General features: G+C 37.6%; 1 protein-coding gene across 1 annotated transcript in view; it reads right to left on the bottom strand.

Moving 5' to 3' along the window:
* Window positions 1-26,291, bottom strand: part of LRP1B (LDL receptor related protein 1B) — a 283,941-nt gene that overhangs the window by 101,112 nt on the left and 156,538 nt on the right. Inside the window, exons 35-43 of the mRNA XM_087925463.1 lie at window positions 25,862-25,975; window positions 23,812-23,961; window positions 23,561-23,683; window positions 22,775-22,894; window positions 21,265-21,393; window positions 20,001-20,123; window positions 10,660-10,847; window positions 6,637-6,820; window positions 5,192-5,277 (exon numbers count right to left, since the gene is read on the bottom strand). Coding sequence (XP_087781589.1) covers window positions 5,192-5,277; window positions 6,637-6,820; window positions 10,660-10,847; window positions 20,001-20,123; window positions 21,265-21,393; window positions 22,775-22,894; window positions 23,561-23,683; window positions 23,812-23,961; window positions 25,862-25,975 — 1,217 coding nt within the window. The remainder of the gene's footprint in view (window positions 1-5,191; window positions 5,278-6,636; window positions 6,821-10,659; window positions 10,848-20,000; window positions 20,124-21,264; window positions 21,394-22,774; window positions 22,895-23,560; window positions 23,684-23,811; window positions 23,962-25,861; window positions 25,976-26,291) is intronic.

Below are 26,291 nucleotides of genomic sequence, written 5' to 3'. Positions count from 1 at the left end.
TGCTTTCTTGTTCCACAATCTTCCTGGCTCATTCATGAAGTATCAAGATTTTAGGTTTTCTGACATAGTCATTTTCGATCTTCTCCCAAAAGAATTTAGAATAGTATTCCTTGATTAATTGGCAGCACTAGGAAGACCCCAAAATTTTAGGAAGGAAAAATTGTTCTATTAGTACTTTAGTTTTGTTTTGAAGGGTAAGTTAAAAGTTACATTATGACCTAAAATGATACCTGCGAGTTATTTAATCCTAAAGCAATGTTTGTTTAGCTGATCTTAATTGAAATGATTTTAGATCACAAATATTTTTGTCAGTGCAAATCTATATTTCCTTGCTACAGAAGATTGACCAGCCTTAAGAACAAAATATGCTATTTCTAAATGACAGATTCCAGTAATTTGCTCACTCCATCTTTCCTGCCAAATTACTATACTATTCATTTTCATGGGTGGAAGGGATTAAAAACTGTTTTTGTAGATAACACTGAAAATTGCCTACTTATAAAAAAAAAACCTTCTTGAGTATTATTGGATATAGATATCATGAGCTGTGTCCAGATCCTGGTCTTCAAGTCAGGATGGAGCATCCACTCCAGGTGTTTACAATCTGATATGGAGTTGTTTAAAGGTCTGTTCATGCTGTTTTTAATTCCCTGCAAAGTAGGCTACCGTGGAGTTGGTGGATTGTGGCAATTCTGCATGAAATATACTAAGGGAAGATTTATTTTTGATCTTTGAGGAGTATATTAATAACATACATTCATTATCTAACACATTTAATTTTGCAAGGATATAATATACTTTAATGCTTGAAGCTATAGCTGTATTACGTGGGCTTTATAAAGTAACTCTATTTCCTTTAGAGTTCTTCAATTTTCTGGAAGTAACATTAGGTAAGCTGGAAAATTTGAAAACTGGCTTTCCAAGAGAAAATCACCAGTAATAGAGAGTACAGGCATTTTTTACAACTGCACTCATTTTTTTCACATTTTATATGATTTGAATAGAATTTCACCATCATTGTGCCAAACTGTCTCATCTTCTGCAATAGTTTGAATTCAATTTTCAGAATACAAATTAAAGAACCCCTTTCCAACAGTGACCACAACATGATTGACTTTTGTCTCAACATACGTCCACACAAAAATCATCATAACGACAGGATCCCCAATTATGACTTCAAAAAAGGCAAGAATGATCTTATAGACAACGATCTCGCATCTCTTGATTGGCAACTTCTATTCATTGAATGCAATACTGATGAAGACCATTACAACATATTTTTACTTGAAGTCAAAAGAGTCATCAAACTATATGAACCAATAACAACTCCCAAAACTAGAAAAAACAAATTACCCATAACAATAAGGAAGCTTCAATCCAAAAAGAAATCACTTTGGTGGAAAAACAAATCTGGTCACGTTACCAACTTCAAAAGCCGATACAAAAATTTATGACACCAGATAAAGACTGAATGCACCAATTATCACATTAAACAAGAGGAAAACCTTCTACGCACCAATTCCACCCACGCTTTCTACAATTTTGCAAACTACAAACTAAAAGACTCAAGGTCCATCCCACCCCTGAAAGAACCTAATGGTAAAGACTGTAACGATAACACCATTAAAGCTAACCTCTTTAATGCTTTCTTTGGCTAAGTATTTGTAAACAGCAATGGATCATGCCCAGTATTTCCTAGTCGAACCACAGACAACTACAATGATCTAATACATATCAATTTTACAGAAGACAATGTTGAAAAAGCACTAGGCAATCTAAAACCATCTCTCTCTATTGGACCAGACGGAATATGTGCCTACTTCTTAAAAAAAGCTATCTACTGCCATAGGCAAACATGTAAGCATAATCTTTGAAAAATCTTTCAGGACCAGCTCCTTGCCAAATCTATGGTCACAAGCCACGGTCATCCCCATCTTCAAAAAGGGAGACCCCAGCCTAGTTGAAAATTACAGACCAATCTCTTTATGCTGTGTCACCTGTAAAGTCATGGAATCAATTATTAACCAATCCATTACCCTCCACTTAGAGATAAACAACCTACTCTCTAATAAACAATTTGGTTTCAGAAAAAAAACTATCCTGTAATCTGCAACTCTTACACTGCAAAAACATATGGACTACACAACTCGATCAGGGCAAAGCAATAGATACAATCTACATAGACTTCTGTAAAGCCTTTGATTCAGGGATACACGACAAACTACTCCTAAAACTAAAATCTTATCTCTGGACACTTGCATAACTGGATAGAAGCATTCCTGTCAAACAGACAACAAATGGTCAGAATTGGGAGCCCTATCAAATTCTGTACCTGTCAACAGTGGTATCGCCCAAGGCAGTGTTCTAGGACCAACTCTCTTCATACTCTACATAAATGACCTCTGGGTTCTCTTCGCTGATGATGTAAAGCTGTTCAACACTACAGACAATACTGCTACCCTTCAAAAAGACCTCGACTATGTATCAGAATGGTCAAACAAATGGCAACTTCAAATCTCAACAAATAAATGCTCTGTCTTGCGTATTGGCAAAAAAAATCAGAAAATAAAACACAAGCTGAATAGTCAAGACCTTGTTGATGTTCCAAACTCTGTCAAGTACTCATCTCTAGTGATCTAAGTGCTAGAGCCCACTGTAACTACATAGCCAAAAAGGCATTAAGAGTTGTTAACCTAATCCTATGTAGCTTTTTCTCTGGTAATATCACACTACTAACTAGAGCATACAAAACATTTCCTAGACCAATACTCGAATATAGCTCATCAGTCTGGAACCCACATTATGTATCTGATATTAACACAGTTGAGAAAGTCCAGAAATATTTCACAAGAAGAGTTCTCCACTCCTCTAATTGTTGCAGAATACCTTATGCCACCAGACTCAAAATTCTAGACCTAGAAAACCTAGAACTATGCCGCCTTTGGTCCGATCTAAGTATATAAAATTATACATTGCAATGCCCTACCTGTCAATGAATACTTCAGCTTCAACCATAACAATACAAGAGCACACAATAGATACAAACTCAAAGTTAACCACACCAAACTTGATTGCAGGAAATACAACTTCAGCAACACAGTGGTCAATGTCTGGAATACTCTATCTGACTCAGTGTTTTCTTCCCCAAACCCTAAAAACTTTAACTTTAGACTGTCTACTATTGACCTCACCCCTTTCCTAAGAGGTCTGTAGGGGGCGTTTATAAGGCAACACTGTGCCTACCATCCCTGTCCTATTCTTTTTATTCTTCTTATATGTATCCATTTCATGTATTCATAACTATGTTTATACTTATACCTGTTATCTTATAATTGCTTAGCAAATAAATAAAATAAATAAATCCGCCGTGTAACCATTTTAAAGAAAATAATAATTTATGAGAGGCACCTGAATAATGAGAAGCCATGAAAACTGTTTCTCTTGTTCCAAAGTATTATTACTGGTTTCACAAAGTATTATTACTGGTGTCACAGCATGACATTTTGTGGGGAGGAGAGGCCAAAAGGGTAAATAATGAAACATATTTTGTATTGTGATGCAAATTCTTCTTTTTTAGTCTTTCTATTATGTCAGTCCTTCAAGGAAGATGTTAGGAAACAAATAAATATTTGATCTCTACTTTAGTAATATAGACTAAAATAAAGGTATTGAAAGCTTCAAAGAGTTTGTATTTCTTTCTCTTTTGTACCCAAGAAAATCAAAGTAAACCAACCTTCTTCATCCTTCCCCGTTGACCCAGGAAAATAGATGTTTTTGTTATATTTGCCATTATTTTTGTCAAAACCATCTCCATACTCTTCTCCACATAATAACATGATGGAAGAGACAGGGCATGTGTTGAAACAACATGACAGATGTTTTGTAATTTTGAAAAAAAAATCTGTTTTCTGTGGATGTTTCTGAATGCAAACTCCATAAGCATTTTTTATCAATTTGAAACAGTATTGGACTATAACCAAGCACATTATTTGATGTATGCTATGGTAATTTCTTCAGAAGGCTTGTAATGAAATATTTGTTCTTTATTTAGGAAATACTTGGAGAAAAAGTCAGTTTCCCCACATAAAATGTTTGATATTTGATCATGCAAAATTAGTAATTAATTGCAATAGATGTCAAAATTATAGTTGAGCAGAAGACTATTTAGGCCTTAAATTGTTATATCTTTGTTATTTTTGTTCTTCTCAATCTCCAAAATAACAATTGAGAATTAACAATACGTTTCTGCAGTTAACCTTGATTAGATGATAGGATACCCATCAAATCTAGTCAAGTTGCATATTTTACTTAAAATAGGTTAATAGAATTTTCTTCACAAGAATGTGTCTGGAAACAATAAAAGAGGAACCAGTGATTGGAAACCCGAAATACTAATAAACAATACTGAAGAGAACAACAGATAGATAAAGCAAAAATAAACAAACACAGATTTGTTCAGCAAAATGGAGTAAATTAGTATGTTCTTAGTCAATATCATTATTATCAATATCATTAGGAGCTTCGGTGGCGCAGTGGTTAGAGGGCAGTACTGCAAGCTACTCCTACTGCAATTTTGCAGATCGAATCCCAGCAGACTCAAGGTTGACTCAGCCTTCCATGCTTTTGAGGTGGGTAAAATGAGGACCCAAATTGTAGGGGCAATATTCTGACTCTGTAAACTGCTTTGAAATGGCTGTAAAGCACTATAAAGCATTATATAATCTAAGTGCTATTGCTATTATGTTATTTACTCAAAAATCCTTTATCTTCTCTAGTTCTGTATTAACCTGTAAATTTCATTTTAAAAATCCCGCAAAAATCATTTAAATATGTATGTAAAACCATAAATCATTAATTGCTTTATTTCCCTACATTCATAAAAATTCTGTTTGTTAAACTATAGCATAATCACTGAAAGAAACTCCTATCAAGTTATATAAGCAACTAATTTTGGTTATAATATACATGCAGAATTGATTTCAGTGGTATACTCCATGCATACTCATATGCCAAGTATATAACCTTTGGGGGAAAGAGTCAATCTTGCTGCCCATTTAAAATGTTTTATTCACTTCTGCATTGACATTTCCTTATGATGATGACATACTGTATGGCCACTGTACCTTTTTTTAAAAGATTTATGATTTCTGTACACTGTCTAGGGATCCTTTGTGTGACACTTAGAGAATACCTGTTTCATTGAAGTATAGTTGGATCCATCAGTACTAATTTTTCGTATTTCGTGATGATCAGCCAGAATTAAGAATGGCTCTTCATCTATATGAAAAAATAATGGTAGTTTTTTTACTTAATTTATGAAACTTTGAAATAGAAACATAAATAGTGAAAAATTAAATGCTGTATGCTATGAACATTGGTATAGATAAACATTACAAGCATAATATTTCAAACAAAATCAAATATTAGTCATAAGCTGAACAAGAGATTTAATTAGCACCTTTTTAGAGTACTTTAATATCGCCTTTGAAACGCAGAAGAATTAACATTCTCTATTAAGTTTTACTTCCAAAATGAATTTATAAACACAGCTTGGCTTTCAAGTAACAAATAGATAATAAGTAACAGCTGACATAAAAAAGGTAGAATCATTTGATTCAAAATGAATGCATAGTTTAATTTCCAACCATTAGTGAATTCTACAGTGGTTCTGAAAAGAAAATATGGATTTTTAATGTTAATACACTTTGGAATGTATATGTAACCACTAGTTCTACCAGCTGTGTTCACCTTACTTTGTTCCTGTTGTTAGCTGCCCAAAGTGATGAATTAGAGATGGACAAACACATAAGAATAAATACATAAATAAATAATGCAAATTTCCTTAATTTATTAATCTGCTTTATAATCAAAGAAAAACAAAACAAAAAGAAACATTTCCCTTCTCCACCTCTATCAATAAACATAAAAGTAAATAAAGTAATAATATTATTGGAATTTAGCCTTTATGTCTGATAATTATTTAGCAAAATAATGCTTTCATAAACAACTCAACGGAAACAATTGAATGAATTGCTATACAGTTTTGAGGGAGTAACTTATTTTTTTTAATGATTTTAGACAAGATAGAGAGCAGGTGTGTAAGTTAGCTAAGTGGTACCAATTCCTTAAAGAAGGACAGGGAATGTTATCTTGTTTACAATTGTTTATATCCCATTGCCTGAAACAAGTTTTTACAGAACTTTGCTTTCAAATAAACCAACAGCTTATTTGAATGGAAGATTTGGAGGGTTACTTACACTTATGCATATGCAATAACGTACGGGTGGAATCTATGACCCATTACCTACTATATTGCAAACTCTATCAAGAGCCTAGACCTAATTTATTATATCCTTGTCAATCCAATTAAAAAAAATATGTTGTCCAATGAAGACAAATGTGTATTGAAACTATTGCATTGTTAGCAATGGTGACAAAGTACATACAAAAGCATATCAGACAAATAATACTGTTAATATAAGAGGGGATGTACTTATTTGATTGTTTCATTTTATATACATGTATTTTGCTAAAACCTATTGTTGCAAATAAATGTTTTAATACTTTAAAAATTGTCCTATTCTTTATGCTTAATTTGACTGTGACTTTAATAGTTTTATAGCTGAAAAAGTTTACCCGAAAGGGATTTGCATCCTTGCTTAGGATTAGGTTGCATTTGATAACCATCCATACACAAGCATTTGTAAGACCCATATGTATTGATGCATTGCTGGCTGCACGGAAAGCCAGATGAACATTCATCAATATCTACACATGTTTTGCCATCCTCCTTCATTTGGAAACCAGGCCAACATTTACACTATAAAGAAAAATAAAGCACATTATGTGTTAAGCATGTAAAGGCTAGGGTTATTTTCATTTCTTTAACTTTCTTGGTTAATGCAATATCAATTTTATTGAAATGCTATTAATACATGTTATCCAAATCTCAGGACTCAAAGAAAAACCCATGGCTCATTTTGAGCTTTATTCAGACACACACATCGGCAATATATCACAGTTTCATAATTTATCTAATTGTTTGGATTTTTGGAATATTTCATAGAAAAAAAAATCTATAAAGTGGGCCAGAAGAGTATGATTTATACCAGGGGTCGCCAACCTTTTGGACCTCAGGGACCACCAAACTCATACTTTCAAATCCTGAGGACCACTAATATGAATTTTTTAAAAAAAGCTAATATATTTAATATAAAAAATTGTATTAAATATAAATTATACACACACACACACACTTATTTAATTTTAACAAAAACATAAATGCTTAATAACAAAATAAAACATTCTGGGCTTGAAGCCTCCCCCCACCTGCACCTTCCAAAGAGACAGAAGAGCAGAGCTGAGGGGTCTTGGGGCAACTGCCACTGGGAGAAGCAGAGGCAGAAAGGTGGCTTTGCTCTTCTTGGGGGGCAGCGCCCCTTGGCCGCTGCTCCAGGGCTTCTCAGCAGGCATCTGCCTACAGAATACTGCTGCCCTTTAATAAAATTTGCGGGGAGGGGAGGGGAGAAAGTGGGAGCTCCTTTTAGATCCCGGATGGAGAATTGAGAGAGCTCAGATCTGCAGTCGAAGAAAAGCTGAGAGGGGGCTCTTCCAGCCTCACCTGGAGACAGGCAAGGAAAGGAAAGGAAAGGAAAGGAAGGGAGGGAGGGAGGGAGGGAGGGAGACAGACACAGAGAGAGAGAGAATCTCTCCCGTTACCAGGGGAGGAAAGGAGGTGAAACAAAGTTCACTCTTTCACCGAGACCTACAAAATCCTAATCTAAAGTGTTCTAGGAGTTCTTTGAAATCATCAAATGATTCCACTCACAGTTCTTGCACCTCCTGGCTCTTCGAGGCTTCGATGACCCAGCAGAGATAGCACCCGAGTTGCCTTAGCATGGTTGGTTAGTTCACAATTACCTATCCAGTGAAGGAGGTGCTGGAGAAGGAGGAGACAGTAGTGGAAAAACAAGCAACTCAGGGTGCTACCGCGGTGGCGGCTTTGCATAGATCTCCAAGGCTTCGATGTTGAGACAGGCAGCGAGGGCTGGAGGAGCCGAGAGCTGCATACAGCTTCATCTCCCTTTCCTTACCTGCCTGCACGTGGGCACAGGGGAGTAGGAGGAAAGAAAGAGAGAGGGGCGGGAGCAATTCAAAGCTAAAGAACTAATGGGCAGAGCTAACAGTGGGCACTGGGGGAGGGGACAGTTGTTGCCACCACCTGCCTTGTTTGGGACCTGGTTGGTGCATGCATCTCAAGGACCTGACTCCGGAGTCCCTTGAAGAGCCGGGAGGTGCGAGAAATGTGCAGCCCAGGTTAATTGCTTTGGGGTCATTTCTTCTGCAGCCCACCAAAATTTTTCCACGGCCCACTGGTTGGTGATCACTGGTTTATAACATAGTTTTTAAGAAAAAATGCAGAAAAATGTATTGAATATTTTCCTCAGCTTGAATTTTTTTGGTTTGTTCCATTTTTCTTAATCAGTTGTCATTCCCTTTGGATTCATATGTATATTTTGCCTAGTTCCATAAAAGTGCTTTTAAAAAAACTGTTATAGTTTTCTAAAAGAGAAGAGGAAGAAAGGATTTAAAGTTGCACGTAATATCAGGCAAATGTATAGCTCCATTTCTTTTGCTGACATACAGTTACAGCCCTAGCCCAGGGGATAGTGTTTTAAAAGAAGAGGTTCTGCCTCATTAACAGTCCTGAAGAGAGAAATTCAGTTCAGTTCTACAAAAAAAACCAAAAAACAAGTGGCAAGATTTAAACTCTTGAAGTGTTTTTCAAATTTCTCCTTAATATGTTATTCTGAATGTTATTGTTTGAGATTACTTTGACTCTAAATACAGTAAATCAATATAAAACAGAATTTTCATGTTTCCACCATGCACCAACTATTACAAAAGGTCCTAGAGGAGAGAACTTACAGTTAACATTTTGACATCCTCCAAGTTAAAGTTAGAAGACAGGAAGAATTAATAGAACATGATAAACTCATAAAACAGCAACAAAAATAGATCAGATGAAATTCATTCATCTTTAATTTACTAGGTCTGGGTTTTTTTTTAGTCCTATTCAAAATGTCGTCATGCTAGAAAGGCACACCATTTAGTCAAATTTAGTTAGACACTAAGTAAGCATTTATTCAAGGCTCTAAAAATTACAAAGTCCAATAGCTTTGGGATACAGTCACACTAGGCAGGTGAGAGGTTCTTTCCTGGAAATCTCTAACAAAAATAAATTGTTTTTACTGAACCAAACAGAGGCAGGCATGACTTTTTTCTGTATCTTTACCTTCCGGTGTGAGAAATTGAAAAGTTACAAGCATTCGAACATTGAGGATTAATGGTGATGGAGAAAGTTAATGGGTGTCAAACTCAATTTCATTGAGGGATGCATCAGGTTTGTGTTTGACTTTGGGGGCCAAGTGGGTGTGCCCAGGGTGGGCATGGCCAGCTTGATGTCACTGATGTTGGGGGCGCCTGAGCATTCTGCCAGTGAAAACAGAGCTCAGAAGGGCCACGTGCGGCCCTCCCATGCTCTGTTTCTCTGGCAGAGGCATTGCGGGCTGATCCTTCACTGTTTCTAGGGCAGCCCTGTGGACCAAATCTAAGCATCCTGCCAGCCAGATTCAGGGCATTGAGTTTGACACCAATGATTTAGAAGAACATTAAAATATTTATGTTATATTTGCTGTGGTATTTTTGATGCTTCAACTACTGACTAAAATGTGGATTTGTACATATTATTTTGGATGTTTTAATTTTTATTGTTTTAAAATGGTTTTAGCTTTAGTGTATTATATTTTTTGAATTGTAAGTCACCCACAGTCATTGTCTGACATGAGCAGCTATAGAAATTGAATAAATAAATATTTATTTTACATAATATCTTATTTCTGAAGTTCACCTGAAAAAATTCATGCTTTCCTCCCACTAAATATTCTGAGATTAACTTTAAACATAAAAGAATACAGTAATGAACACCTAATTTTTAAAATTACATATTAGATACATAAATCGGCATAGCCAAATACTTTAAAACTATTTGTTTTTTTGTCAATACCTCCAATTGATGACATTAGACTTTAAAATTAAATTGAAGTTTGCATGTTCTCTGGACTTGGATTAAGAGTAGAGTAAAGTAGAGTGGAGTAGAACAAAACAGAACAGAACAGAATAGAATTCTATATTGGCCAAGTGTGGTTGGGAAAAAAAAGGAATTTGTCTTTGCTGTTTAAGCTCTCAGTGTACATCTGTTCTCTTAAAAAAAACTGTTTACATTTTTCAATAGAGTAGAGTAGAACAAAACAGAACAGAACAAAACAGAACAAACAGAATAGAACAGAATTCTATATTGGCCAAGTGAGGTTGGGGGAAAAAAGGAATTTGTCTCTGGTGCTTAAGCTCTCAGTGTACATCTGTTCTCTTAAAAAAAATCTGTTTATATTTTTCAATTTATTTTTCTTCCACAAAAGTATTTCCCTTTCCTAAGACACATAGAAAGTAAAATGAAGTATGAGCTACAAAGTTTTATTACTTGTATTACTATTAATAAAATACACAAATGCAAGCCTCATATGATTAACATTTCTGTGTGAGTTGGGGATATCAAAGTCTATTTTATAGTGCATTATTTTAAACTTCTAAACTACTAACCTTGTATCCAACAGGAAGATCTTGACAGTCTTGAGAACAGCCACTAACTTTCTTACTCAAACATTCATTTATATGGCAATTTCTTTCATCAGATCCATCACCACAATCTTGTTTGGCATCACAAACATCTTCTTGGGGGATGCACTTGCCATTTTTACACATAAAAAATGAATTGTTGCATGACTGTTCTAAAAACAAGAAATAAATGGGTAAAAGGAAACAGAATGCAAAAAGTATGTAACTATTCATCAGGTTTTAAACTATGATCTATAGTTTAATTTACAAATAAATTATACATTTGCATATACTGATACAGATTTAAAATATTTATACAATATGTATAAATTTTATATTTGTAACTTATTACAGCTTTTATAAATGTATAAAACAATACAATCTATATGTATTAATCTTTATGGAACATAGGACACTAATTTCAATAAAACAGGAGTTTGACAACTGTCTATATGGCACATTTGCTAAATACAATGCTTATTTTAAATACGAAATTTTGTTTATGGTGGATTTCTCTTCCTGTTGACTTAGGGCTAGCCTTAAGTTTAGAAATATTTGCACCAATTTCAGATCTGATTTTTCAACCAATTTTTGATGTTTCTCCCTAGATGGTATTGTCAGCCCTTTAGATAGACCAGATCAGAAAATCAATTCCACAAATGGGCAGAAACTGTTTTTATTCAAATTGTCTACAATAAATCTTTCAATCTGTTTGAATCTGTTTATCCCTTCCTTCCTTACTGTGAATTCCTTACTCTTATAGATGTAATAGTACATGAAAATGACCCTGAGAGACAGGAGAAAAGCCACAGAGTAGACCACTGTCATGTAAAATATACTTCAATTAACAGGAGAAAGTAAAAGAGAAGGAGTAGAAAAATACTTCCAATCTTGCAAGAGTCTGCTAATGTAACCTTATAATAAAGATAAAGTTAGTATTCCTTGTGTTTCTTTTCTGGATTATATTAAAGGATTAGTAACAAGTATCAATGCCTTATATTCAAAGTGCAGATGACATTGCTGAACCTGAGGTAAAGTCAAATGTATCATCAGTCTATACAGTCTTTATACTCCCTAAAGAAACCTAAATTTAGTTCTGTTGAGCCTGAATACTTTTCTATCTTTCAGCCTCTCTTTGCTTGCACGTGCTTTGGATCCAAACATAACAGTTTTCAAGTGATGAACTGAGGGAAAGAGAGAAGTCTCAAAGACCATCTGGATTAAGAGATCTCCAGTACGGTGCTACAGAAAGGACATGCCAAATAATAAGAAGAAATCGATGAATTACCCAATCAGCATGCTTTGTCAGTAGTCTGCAAGTAGAAATACTTTTTTTTAGTAACACTGTATCATTCCATAAAATTATTTTGGACATAAAAACAAAATTGAACAAATATTTTAAAAGCTGAACCTGCACTTCTGCATTTTATATTAATAGGATCCTCATCTGAATGATCTGGACAATCAAAATCTCCATCACATTGCCACTGAGAATTTAAGAGACATCTTCCATCAGCGCAGCTGAATTCTCCAGGATTACAATGGCGATAGCCTAAAACCAGAGTGATTAAAAAATTATAATAATAACTCAAATGTTTAGAATTATATATATTCTCAGCTTTTAAATATTTATACCATTTATAGCCTTACAATTTATCTTTGCGTGCAGGGTCTTATCCACAAGGTAAAACAAGAAGATTCTTCTTTGCCATTTTACTGATACAAATCCTAGCAAAAATGAAAATCCAAATTCTTTATTATCTCACCCATTTATTTGCTTGTTTTGGTAGTGCCTATGCATAATCAACAAATTCCAGTAATGGATTACAGCCCCATATGACTTTTTTCCCTGACAGGAAGATGTTGCAATTACACTGAATGGCAAAAAAGATTTCAGCCAAGAAATATGGCACAGACAGTTTCTAACTACTTAAAATCTAATTTCAGTTAGTGTGAAATTACAAAAAGAATAGCAGAAAGCTTACAATTTTCTGGATTTCAAGGAATACTGTATATGCAACTGAGACCTAGCTGCATAACATAGTAAGTGTTGTAAATTGGAACTTAAGTTCTTGGATTTCTATACTTCAGTAGACAGAAGAAACAGACTTCTGATTTGCAACTGTTGTGTACTCTACTTTTGATTAAATAAAATCTAAAGTGTGTAGAAAGCATCATGGCTCATTATATATCTGATCCTGAGCACCCTAATAATACAGAAGGGACGTTGGTACTTACCTGATAACGCCCATTCTCTGTGAGCTGTGAACAGCATCCAGTGATGGGAAGGTGCTTCAGTCCCTTCTAGGAAGGCTGGGCTTAAATTTGAGGACACTCCTCCTCCTCCATGAGACTCCTCCTTAGCATCCCCAGTTTTGCGAAGCCGAGGCATTGATACCTATATGCTTAAGCCTATGTAATAACCCTGGCTGGAATAGCCCCCCACCAGACAGAATAAAAGGGTTGGGCTGGATGCTTTTCACAGCTCACAGAGAACGGGCTTATCAGGTAAGTACCAACACCCTTTCTCCCATGAGCTGTTCAGAGCATCCAGTGTTGGGACATACCAAAGGGTGATGAGATATGGAGGTAAGATCATCCCAAGATATGACCGAAGCCAGGGCTGCCACCTGTCTCCGCAGAGTATTGGGTGAAAACCCTTTGTTTAGGCCCTCCTTTAAAAATTCTAATAACTGCGCTACTGATGGGGAAGTGGGGTCGATCTGAACCCTCTGACACCAACGGCATAAGCTAGACCAGGTGGCCTCATAGATTCGGTTCGTTGAAGGACGTCGAGCCGACTGAATAGTATGAATAACTTGAGAAGAAAGGTGTTCATCTCTCAGACGTCACTGTTCAACTTCCATATGGCTAAGTTTAGCCATTGGGGGTCCAAGTGTAGCACTGGACCTTGAGACAGCGATATGACCGATGATGGGATCCTCCACGGTGGTACCTTCGAGAGGACCTTCAGGTCCGCAAACCATGCTCGCCTTGGCCAATAAGGAGCCACTAATAGCAGGTCCACTTTTTCTTCCAGCAACTTCTGAATCAATTTGGGGATCACACGGAGGGGAAGAAAGGCATATAGCAGTCCGGTGGGCCAGTGACATCTGAGGGCATTCACGTCCTCTGCTCCCTGCGATGGGTAATGAGAAATGAATCGGGGAAGCTGTGTATTGAGTGGTGAGGCAAACAGGTCGACTACCGGTTGGCCTAACCTCCGAGTAGCCTCCAGAAATATCTTGGTATCCAGATGCCACTCTGATTGGTCTAACAGCTCTGCTAAGCCAATCCGCTTGTACATTCGCTACTCCAGATATGTGTTCCGCCTTTAGAGAGAGAAGATGGGTTTCGGCCCACAGGAATAGTGTTTCTGCTTCCCTCATTAGTAGATTGGAATGAGTGCCACCTTGTTTGTTGATATGGGCCTTTGTAGTTATGTTGTCTGTTCAGACGAGCACATGTTTACAATGGAGATGCGGGAGGAATTGTCAGAGTGCCAAGTACACCACTCTCAGTTCTAGCCAGTTGATCTTGTGTGCCTTCTCTGAATCCGTCCAAAGGCCTTGAGCTGTATGTGATTGGAAGTGGGGCCCCCATCCAACTAGACTGGCATCTGTTGTAACAATCGACCTGTGTGGATCCTTGAAACAGCATCCCTTGTTGATTTTGGGTCATGTCCACCATCGTAGAGACCTGAGAATTGTTGCTGGAACGTTTACGCGAGTCCTGGTGTCGTCTCTCCTGGTGTATTGGTATGGCAACAGGAACCATTGCAGGGTTTTTGCATGGAAACGGGCCCAAGGGATAATAGAAATACAAGAAATCATTTTTCTGAGCAGTTTAGAAAGGAGACATAGTTTTACTTTCCTAAGAGATCTGATCTGTTGAGCCAAATCTCTAATGCTTTCTTGTCAGTCAGAAGAGAGGAAAACTTTGCGTTCCAGAGTGTCAGTGATGGCGCCAAGGTGAATGAGTCTAGTAGAAAGTGTTAAATGATTTTTTGACCAATTGATTGAGAACCCATGTTGTTGTAGGGTTACAAGTGTAGTTTGAGTGTTCGAATTTACTTGATTGATGGAAGATGCCAGAATAAGATTGTCATCCAAGTAGCATTGAAGTTGGATGGACCTATCTCTGAATGATGCTGCCAAGGGAGCCAAGACCTTTGTAAAAGTTCTGGGAGCTGAAGCTAGGCCAAATGGGAGAGCAATATATTCATAATGGACATTGTTGTAACAGAAACGAAGGAATTTGAAATGTGAGGGGCTAATTGGGATATGTAAGTAAGCTTCCGTGAGGTCTATGGAGGTAAGGACATTGTTTTTTCTGATGCTGAGTAAGATGGATTGGAGAGTGGTTATTTTAAATTTTCAGTAAACTAAATATTAGTTTAGACATTTTAAGTCCAGGATTGCCCTCCATCCCCCCAAACTTTTAGGGACCACAAAGAGGGGCGAATAAAAGCCAAGACTTTTATTTGATTAGAAGGGATGGGTTGTATGGCCCGGATCTCTAGTAGATGTGCTATGGCTGTGTCCATGAGAAACCTTTTTTTCCTGCATCCCCGGAAATTGGGGACTTCATAAAAAAATCTGAGGGGTGGAACTGAACTCCAGTGCCAGACCAAATCGTACTGTGTTCCTGACCCATGCATCAGTGGAAGAGGAGTCCCATTGGTTGGCAAACATTTTTAAGTGACCGCCAGTGGGAATCTTGTTGTGGTCGTTACTTGGACCTGCAGAAGGGCCTAGATCCTGTTCCTCGAAATTGTCTCCTAGGATGGAGTCCCCTTCTATATCTGTCCCCAGGTTCAATTCTGTCTGTTGTCTAAATCCAGGCTGTCTTTGAAATCTTGGATAGTAGGGTTGGTAGAAGGGGTGAAAGGAACACCTACAAAAGGGCTGGACTCTGATTGACAAAAAAGAGAGGGAAGAATTTTCTTTTTGGTTCTGATTTCAATTAGGAAGGGTTCAAGTGCACTGCCAAATAGTTTGTTCTCCGAGATGGGAGCTGAGGCAAGCCGCCAGTTGTGCTTGATGTCTGCCTGCCAATGCCTGAGCCAAAGTAACCTTCTAGCCACAATTTGGAAAGCAATGGCCCTAGAAGAAAATTTAACTACATTGAAGGTAACGTCTGCTGAAAACTCTGCAGCAGCATTTAATTTAGCCACATCTTGATGTGCCCTAATGTTTGAGGTTGGAATGGTATCTCTCAGGTGGCAGAGCCATCTGAGAAATGATCTGGTGAAAAAGGAGGTGGCTGTGGCCGCTCTGATGGCCCATGCATCCGAGATGTGTGCCCTGCGGAGGGCTAGTTCTGCCCTCTTTTCCTCAGACTTGAGAGCCTCTTCAGCTTCACTTGGGATGGCTGAGGAAGATGTAAGTGCAATAATAGGCTCGTCCACTTCCGGAGAGTTTAGAAATTTAGAGAACTCGGGTGCCAAATTATAGTATTTTTTATCATGTCCCGGGGGAGCGGGATATGAGGCTGCTGCAGCCCATTGTTTTTATCACTAAATTGGAAAACATGTGTGGCACAGGGATAACCTCTGTCTCAGTGACTGATTGAGAGAATATGAGATCCTCTGCTTCCCCTGGAGTATTTGATGGGGGAGGGGTACCCGTATTATCACCCATGTGGTGTTCTTGGCCTTAAATAGCAGGGATTTAAATAATTGTGGGCAGAATAATCCTGTAAATACGGGGAGGTCAAGTGAGAAGCCTTCATCGTCAGACATCCCCCTTTCTAGTGGATCCACCTCTGACAATACTTGGTCAACGGTGTGTACCGAACCCTCCTCCATTTGATCCATTGGATCCCCTTGATCTCTCATATCCCGTGTGTGCTGAGGTTCTCTGACAGTGGGCAATGATAGTTCTGCGGGGGGGGGGGTACCTGATGAAGATGTGGATCTGTGATGCCCAGAGATCATTCAGAAAGAGATCCGCAAACCGAAGCTGAGGGTGTTCGTCCTGCCTGAATAGCCTGTTGGACACCTGCTGATATGCCCTTCTGGATAGCTAGCTCCATCCATGCCCTCATGTTGGCAGGGATTTCTTCCAGAAGTTCCTTGTCTTATCTGAGGCCAGCTGCAGTTGGCATAAATGTTGCCTCTGGGGCCTTCCTTGAGGAGAGAATGTTAGAAAGAGCCTCCTGGGGAGGTTGTATCGATATGCTGCTCCTTCTGGATAAATCCAGAGGGGCGGTTGGAGGGTTCTGGGCCTGTGAGGTAGAGGGTATGATGAGTGGTCAAGAGGTGGGCTGTGCAGCTACTCGTGTACGTTTTTCCATCTGCCTTTCTAATGCCTGATGGTGTCTGCGTGCATCTTTCTCTGCTGCCTTAGAGGTCTTTTTCAGCTCTGTGGGCTTATCTCTATTTCTAGCAGTTAGTCTAGAACTGGAGCTGTAGTTGCTGGCCATGGTAATGCCTTTGATAGATTAGCAATGTAAAGAGGCTATGAAATTAGGTGGCTGGAACACCTAGGGGCCTGCTCCCTTAAGTGTCATGCCCCTGATGGAGGTTGACTCTGAGGAAGAGGAGGAACAGCCAACAGGGAGTGGGAGTGTGGCTCCAGAGGTGGTGGAGGAAGCTGGGGAAGGGCAGAGTCTGGCTGAGCAATCAGAGGAGGATCCAGGCCCATCCTCTATCCATCCTAGGTCACACAGGGAGGAGAGGATCAGGGAAAAGTGAAGTCTACTCACGAGGAGATAACCATTATCCTCCTCGTGGCTTGCAGCTGGGAGCTATGTATATAAGTTTGTAACTGCGTAGTCAGAATTGCTGGAGTCAAAGTTTAATGTTTTCTTTGAAAGAGGTTTATCTTTGTTGGCGTTCTTCCCATGGACTCTCCTCGGTTATCTTCCTGGAATGTATGATTAATTATCTTGGCTTGCTTTGGAAATCTTGTCAATGCGGTTTGTTTTGGTTTTCTTTTTGCCTCATTATTTACTTTGTGACTTTAAACTGTGCCTAATAAAACAGTCAAGTTAAGTTGAAGGCATTACTGGACTTTAATGTATGTTTTGGGTTTTGGGTTATTTTGAGAGACTACGGGTCATCACATTAAGGAGCAGGGGATCCTGGAATAAATAGTTCTCCGATGCCTTTAGCAAATGTTATCTCCTTGTTCTGTTTTGTTTTGTTTTATACACACACACACACACACACACACACACACACACACACATCTCTATTTTAATAACTTAAAGATTTCTAGAATTTAAGTCAATCAAGTTAATTTTTGAAAAAAGTACTTGTAATATCAAATATGGAGACCAGAACACCCCCCTCCAGATCCGGCATCTATATGAGGGCACAGATGTCTGTAACTGATACTTAGATCAGTTTAGCTGCACTTATTGCCTGTGGAATCCAGCAGTTCAAGTCCTGTTATCCAGTGGACTGGTGGTAGGGACCCCCCCCTTCCCAGGTCCCCAAGAAGGGAAACCTTGTTGGGTAACTTGCCTCACAGATAGTAACAATTACTCAGCAAATTTAACCACACAGCCTTTAAAATGGGGCTGCCTTGTGGCAGAATGAAAATGAAAGGAGCTATCACCACCCGGCCTGCTGAAAGCAAAACTGCTCAGCAGGACGGCGCAAGGCTAATTCCCTGCCCTGAGGTGTTTTGCAGGGAAAGCCTCGTAATAAAAGGAAAAAAGGCTGTACTGTTTAAATTGGGGCTTCGAGCCTCGATAAAAGGAAAAAAGGCTGCACTTTTAAATTGAAGCTTCAAACCTTGAAGGGACAGAGTGTTTACTCAGGCAGCTGAGAGATCGGAGAGATAAGCCTCCTTGTTTAGAAGTTTAAGGCAGCATCTCTGAAATGAGAGGCTTTTAGCCTCAGGGCAAATTGGAAAGATAAGCCTCCACGTTTATTAGGCTTTAGCCTCTGGAGGCAGGAATGTAAAAAAAAAAAAAAAACCTAAGCGAAATGACTTTTAGAGGTTCCCAGGGGTGGTAGGGGTAGTTGGTGACAGAAATTATCTGACCTGAAAAATAAATCAGCTAAATCTCCAGTATTGTGTTTTGACCAGGAGAACAATAACGCAACCTGTCTGAAGAAAGGCTGAGCTAAAACTGGGGACGTTAAGGAGGAGTCTCGTGGAGGAGGCGGAGTGTCCTCAAGTTTAAGCCCAGCCTTCCTAGAAGGGACTGAAGTACCTTCCCATCGCTGGATGCTCTGAACAGCTCATGGGAGAATTGCCCATATACTACATAAGTCTTCCTCTATACATCTGTGATGCCTTGGCTATATCTTTCAAATAGTATGGGTAAGGAAATATACATTTTCCACAATAAACTGCTAAAATAAATAATATAGATTACTTCATTGTTAACCATTAAAATTTTGTGGCCTATATTCTGCTACAATGATCATGCTAAATTATTAAATTTTAATTTCAGTTAGTGGGAAATTACAAAAGACATCAAAGAAATCAATCTGTGGTATTGACAAATATACAAGTAATTACATTTAATTTGAAAAAGTAGAAATTTTATTGCTATAAAAATATTAGGAGTTCAATTTAGGCTTAGGAAAAATGTAACTTATTTTCTTTTACTGTAAATTTATTGTCTTCTATCATTTTTAAATGACTTTAAGTTTATTCTTTTCTGCCAGAGTATGAGGCAGAGAATCTTAATTTCAATGCAAAGACAGAAGTTTATATCTAAAAAAAGTTCTCACACTTGTTTGAAATAAATTGATATATTATTAAAGCTTGAAAACAAAGATATATATTATGGAAAACTGTAATTATAACAAAATCCCAGAAGTAAACAAAATTAGAAAATTATGTAATGTAATTTTCTATAATCAGATTTTTTGGAAAAGAGAAGCCCAGTACAGAATTCAAACAGCACAAAATAATAAATTTCTCTTTGTATAATTCTTGCATAATCTGGCATTTTTGTATAATCAATGTATATGGAAGAACTTCAGGATAATTAGATCCTGCTAAAGTCACTGTTGGATGTGCTGTTGCATTTGAACAACATATAAGATCCATCAACTAAATAAATTGAAATAATAGTATGCAACAGTATACAAAATAGAACCGGAATTCATAAGTTTCATTATTTAATAATAAATTTCTGTCTCCTATCAAATTTACGCATTCATGCACTTACCCATATAGATGTCTACACATGTCTACTTTTCTTTAAAACTTAAAAATACCAGTAAGAAAAATATAAAAATAGGGTAACAATGTTACCCTATTGCACTGTTTTATTCTTTTAAAATTTACTTTCTTTTTACAAAATCTAGATAATTTTTAAGAACTCTTTTATAGTGAATAATTGTTAAAGATACTTGCCACATTCTAGAGATTCATCTGATCCATCCCCACAGTCATCATCATGGTCGCATACAAACAGTTTAGAAATGCAGACTTTATTGTGGCATGTGAAAGTATTTTCATCACAAGTATTACTGGGCGCTAAGAAAAATAATAAAAGGGGAAGAATGAAGTTCTCTTAGCAAAAGGATAAATAAAGATACTTTCCATACCGGACAATATAAAATCTTATAAAGAAATAACTCAGACATTGTAATCCTTTAACTCCTCCCAGCAGGCTTCCTTCAGAGGAACAGAAGAAAAACTAGTTTGAAGTTAACATAACTGACACAAATATTTTAATTATACTCGTTAAAAGTTATCTGTATAGAATATTTCATATACTTCCTAATGTCCTATGTGGGTTTTCATTGTATGACACAGGATTTTTGAAGTCTGATAATACGGTAGATGAGGAGGAAAAGAAAAAGCAAATTAGGTCATCTTGGTATACATTCTGTAATGGGACAGTTTGAACAAATTATTTAAGAAAGAGTTGGACTATTAACTCCAGTTGCAATGGAACAGGGGAAAAAAGAGAACAGTCGACAAAAATATTGTAGAGATTTGAGTCATCTTTATTATTATATGAGCAGTGGTGTATTAACCATTAAGCAGACTAAGCATGTGCTTAGGGCACCAGGACAAAAGGGGGCACCACAAAGTTGAGAATATGGCTTCATTTGTACAGTATGTACAAAGGAGGGGAGCACTAGGATTTGTCAGTGCTTAGGGCACCAGTGAGTCTTAATCTGCCACTGATATGTAGCAAAGTGGTCAAATGTTTTTTTTCTCCTTATTTCACACTTTAAAAAAAGTCTCACCAGCCAATTATCACAACCAGTAACATTTCTTTTACACTTAAAAGGCATAAGCCACACATCTGCCAGAAAATAAAATTAAAAGGATTTATAACATTTTTGTCATTCTTATATAAATTTTCCTTTTAATGGATCATCTTAAATTTGGAATCATCTTTCACTGAATACAGGATTGGAAGCAATATTTTATTTCAGACATATGCCTTTAACTTCTATAGATCACTACTGTAAACGCTATTCATTGGGTGCACAGGTGGATTCATAGCAGATATGCTTCTTATTGAGAATCAAATCAATTTCTTTAAGTCTATTAAAACACAGTATTTTTGCCTTGCTAAACAAAAACAGCAAATATTAACATATCTCATTAGTCCAAATTGAATTGGAAATATGTTTTGTATATCTTGCAAAATGGATTTTACCACATCCTGCTGTAGCAAGTTCATCACTTCCATTAGGACAATCTCTTTCACCATCACAAAGCCAGTGTTGAGGAACACAGGCATATGAATCTAAACAGCTGAACATGTCTGGAGCACAAGTTACTGAGCCTATGAAACACATACAAAAGAATAGAAAACAAACAAGATCCTGATGTTATGCTTCCACACAGAACATATTTTCAAATATTCTTTTAAAATAATCCAACTGATGAACATGGCATACTATCACAAACAAATCACTTTCACCTGGGCACAACACCTAAGATGAAGCTTAGCTGTTTAGTCTAGAGGTTAAGACATCAGTCTAGAGAGCAGGAGACCATGAGTTCAAGTCCTGCCTTAGTCATGAAAGCCACCTGAGTGACTTTGGAACAGTTATTCTCTTTCAGCTCAAATCACCTCACAAGATGGTTGTTGTGGAGAAAATAGGAGGAGGAAGGTGTGTTGGATTTGTTCATCACTTTGAGTTATTTATAAAAATAAGAAAGGTGGGATTTAAATAAATAAAACAGATCTTCATATACTGTTGGTTTATTATTTTCATCATCAAGATTGGCATTAAGAAAGGCTAGACTGTATAATATTCTCATATACTTTCAAACAGTGCATCACTAATATCTGAAGACACTTTGAATTGCACTAAGGTTAAGAACAGGCTATGCCAGATTTATTTACTAATTTATCTGTTCAATTTGTATAGCTGCCCATTTCACATACGTGACTTTGGACAGCTCACACAATTAAAAAACCATACAAATATAAATAAACTATCTCGATACCTGTGCTTCACTACCAAACTATGTGGTTGGGTTTAGTTTGTGGGGAGGAAAATGGGGGGGGGGGATTCTGCCTCTGCCTACCAGCATCCATTGGTATTCATCTGGCTAGTGTCCTGTCAGTGTGTGAGAGAGTTGAGGGCTCTTTGGGAATTGAAAAAGTATTTGCTGTGTGAGCAAGAAGGAGACAGCAGGAAGCCTGGGCATGGCTTAGCTCAACTGTTCTGTACTAAAGCTGCTTGGTGCTGTGAAACTAAAACTGAAACTCCTCTCCTCTGCTTGTGTTTTGCATTTGGAACAGATTTCTTTACAGGTGGGGAGGGGGAGTAGAACTCCTTAGCATCAGAGCATGTTAATAATAACATTCAAAATACTAATGCTTTGATGGTCATTTCAAAAAATCTTTTTTTAGTGAGCACCTAGAAGCCAAGAGGAACATATGTGCCAGATTTTAAGTTTGTAGGCTTTATGGTTATGGAGATTTTGTGATGATGTGTGAGTGGTATTTCAGTTTTATATATATAGATAATCAAATAATAACAAAAATATTTAAAACATTAAAACCATAAAAACCATAAACTTCCATTTTCTGAAAGGTGTCACTATTTCATAGGCTCCATGCCATTGCCAAATCCAACAGTTTTCCACTAATACACTAATACATCTCTAGACAGCTCTGGACATTTTAAAATTAGCATCATTATAAAACTCACCACAAATAGCTTTACTTTCATCCAAACCATTTCCACAATCATCTTCCCCATCACAAGTCCATTGTTTGGAGATGCATTTTTGTTCAGAACAAGCAAACTGATTCCATGAACAGGAGGAATCTGAAAGGAGATGTAAATTATAAAGCATCCAATGGCAGCACTGCGAAAATATATTTTATGCTCTTTATAACTGGAGGTCTAAATATGAACTGAAAATATTTTCTGAACAAATTTATCTCAGCTATTGTTCAGATACAGAGAGTGTGGCTCGTTTTTTAAAAAGTTTATGAATGTTTCAGTAGTTTTATAATTGTGCTATAACGAAACCACATCTGTAAGCAGAAAACTGAAAGTCTGCATGTAATATGTGGGATTATTTTAACATTAAGTTTTATGAGGTCCAGTTTCAATTTTAAAAAGTTGTTCTGAAGACAGAGCAGTTGTATCAATCAGAATGAAAGACACATCCTTTTGCGTGGACACCATCATAAGACATATAATAAAAAGGCAGAGATTCCACTCTGATGTCACAGTGCTGCTTGTTCCTTCACTCCCAACTCATGATCACCGTTGAACTGTTCTCCTTACCTATGCCAGAAGAATTCAGATATACTCTTAGTTCCAACATTATCTTTGCTTTATAAACCCATACAAATTTGTCAGAATGTCATGATGTTAATTTAGATTTTGATTTTAAAAATTAATTGTCCCGTAATGTGCTCTGAAAACTCATTATCAACAGCTCTTTTGCAAGAAATGTTCATGGATTATTGATAAAATACTCACCACAGAGTAATTCATCACTTCCATCTTCACAATCTTTCTGACCGTCGCATACCCAGGATATCAGAATACATTTACCACTAGGACAGCCAAAATAATTTTCTTCACATGTATGCTTATTTCGAACTTCAGTAAAATAAAAGAAGCAATGTATTTCTAGTTATCATGGAATCTTAATATAAATTGTACAAAAACAAAAATGGCAGTAATCAATAGGGTTCGTTATTATGAAGAAAAATATTTTCCCCAATTACCTGGGCATTTTAATTCATCTGAATAATCTCCACAATCATTAGATCCATCACACAGCCATTCTGGTAGTATACAAAGTGAAGTAAAGTTACAGCTAATAAATCCTGAAGATTTCACTCCAAGTTTATAGAAATTATTGCAATCTGTGTTATCTGAGAACATAAAATGTAATTATCATATATTATAATATATTTTTAAAAGTTCGATCTCATCACTGGAATTTTTCTTATGTTGTTCAATTTATTTCCCATAAACATTATATTGCCTGCCATTGATCAAACACAGGATGTATCCTTATCATGTTCAATGTACTCAAGTTTAATTGAACTTATTGTTTATATAAAGTCTGCTGCATTATACACTGCTCAAAAAAATAAAGGGAACACAAAAATAAGACATCCTAGATCTGAATGAATGAAATATTCTTAGTAAATACTTTGTTCATTACATAGTTGAATGCGGTGACAACAAAATCACACAAAAATTATCAATGGAAATCAAATTTAGCAACCCATGGAGGTCTGGATTTGGAGTTACACTCAAAATTAAAGTGGAAAAAATACTACAGGGTGACCCAACTTTGATGTAATGTCTTTAAAACAAGTCAAAATGAGGCTCAGTAGTGTGTGTAGCCTCCACGTGCCTGTATGACCTCCCTACAACGCCTGGGCATGCTCCTGATGAGGTGGCAGGTGGTCTCCTGAGGGATCTCCTCCCACACTTGGACTAAAGTATCCCCCAACTCCTGGACAGTCTGTGGTGCAACGTGGCGTTGGTGAATGGAGCGAGACATGATGTCCCAGATGTGCTCAATTGGATTCAGGTCTGGGGAATGGGCAGGCCAGTCCATAGCATCAATGCCTTCGTCTTGCAGGAACTGCTGACACACTCCAGCCACATGAGGTCTAGCATTGTCTTGCATTAGGAGGAACCCAGGGCCAACCTCACCAGTATATGGTCTCACAAGGGGTCTGAAGATCTCATCTCGGTACCTAATGACAGTCAGGCTACCTCTGGTGAGCACATAGAGGGCTGTGCGCCCCCCTAAAGAAATGCCACCCCACACCATTACTGACCCACTGCCAAACCGGTCATGCTGGAGGATGTTGGAGGCAGCAGAACGTTCTCCACGGCGTCTCCAGACCCTGTCACGTCTGTCACATGTGCTCAGTGTGAATCTGCTTTCATCTGTGAAGAGCACAGGGTGCCAGTGGCAAATTTGCCTATCTTGGTGTTCTCTGGCAAATGCCAAACATCCTGCATGGTGTTGGGCTGTAAGCACAACCCCCACCTGTGGACGTCGGGGCCTCATACCACCCTCATGGAGTCTGTTTCTGACCGTTTGAGCAGCCACATGCCCATTTGTGGGCTGCTGGAGGTCATTTTGCAGGGCTCTGGCAGTGCTCCTCCTGTCCCTCCTAGCACAAAGGCGGAGGTAGCCATCCTGAAGCTGGGTTGTTGCCCTCCTATGGCCTTCTCCACATCTCCTGATGTACTGGCCTGTCTCCTGGTAGTGCCTCCATGCTCTGGACACTACACTGACAGACACAGCAAACCTTCTTGCCACAGCTTGCATTGATGTGCCATCCTGGATGAGCTGCACTACCTGAGCCACTTGCGTGGGTTGTAGACTCCGTCTCATGCTACCACTAGAGTGAAAGCACCACCAGCATTCAAAAGTGACCAAACCATCAGCCAGAAAGCATAGGAACTGAGAAGTGGTCTGTGGTCACCACCTGCAGAACCACTCCTTTATTGGGGATGTCTTGCTAACTGCCTCTGCTTTCCACCTGTTGTCTATTCCATTTGCACAACAGCATGTGAAATTGATTGTCAGTCAGTGTTGCTACCTAAGTGGACAGTTTGATTTCACAGAAGTGTGATTGACTTGGAGTTACATTGTGTTGTTGAAGTGTTCCCTTTATTTCTTTGAGCAGTGTATAAAATACAAATTAATTATACATGAAGTACACATTGGTCTGAAGTGAGAAAAAACAATAAAGTATTATACACAAGGAATAAATAAATAAATTAAAAAACAGAGTTCCTTACTGCAATTTTTCTCATCCAAAGCATCTAAACAATCCACAATCTGATTGCATTGAGCTGATTTTGGAATGCAAGTTCCATCTAAACAGCGGAATTCCATTGAAGAACATCCAGAAACTATAATAAAAAGAGGGTATTTTTAGGGGCGGGAGAAAAGTTAAAGAAAAAAAAAACACATGTTGCACTGATGAGGAGATAAATATATTTCTATATATGTTTCTATATATACATATGGTTTTAGACATCAAATTACTGTTGATCCCAATATTTTGTATTTAGATAACCTCAGATTATTAACTGGCCCTAAAGTAATAGTTACTGATCCCATGTTATTTCATCCCATAAATGTGACATTGTTTTTTTGAAAAAAAATTTTTACCAGATTTTTAATGTAGTTACTGCATTGAGCAAATAGTGAATTACAGTCCTTTCA

The sequence above is a fragment of the Pseudonaja textilis genome, chromosome 1 (genome assembly GCF_049901715.1).
Source record: "Pseudonaja textilis isolate UNSWEBS1 chromosome 1, rPseTex1.2, whole genome shotgun sequence".
In the NCBI taxonomy this organism is placed as follows: Eukaryota; Metazoa; Chordata; class Lepidosauria; order Squamata; family Elapidae; genus Pseudonaja; species Pseudonaja textilis.
This window is presented reverse-complemented; position numbering and strand designations above follow the sequence as displayed.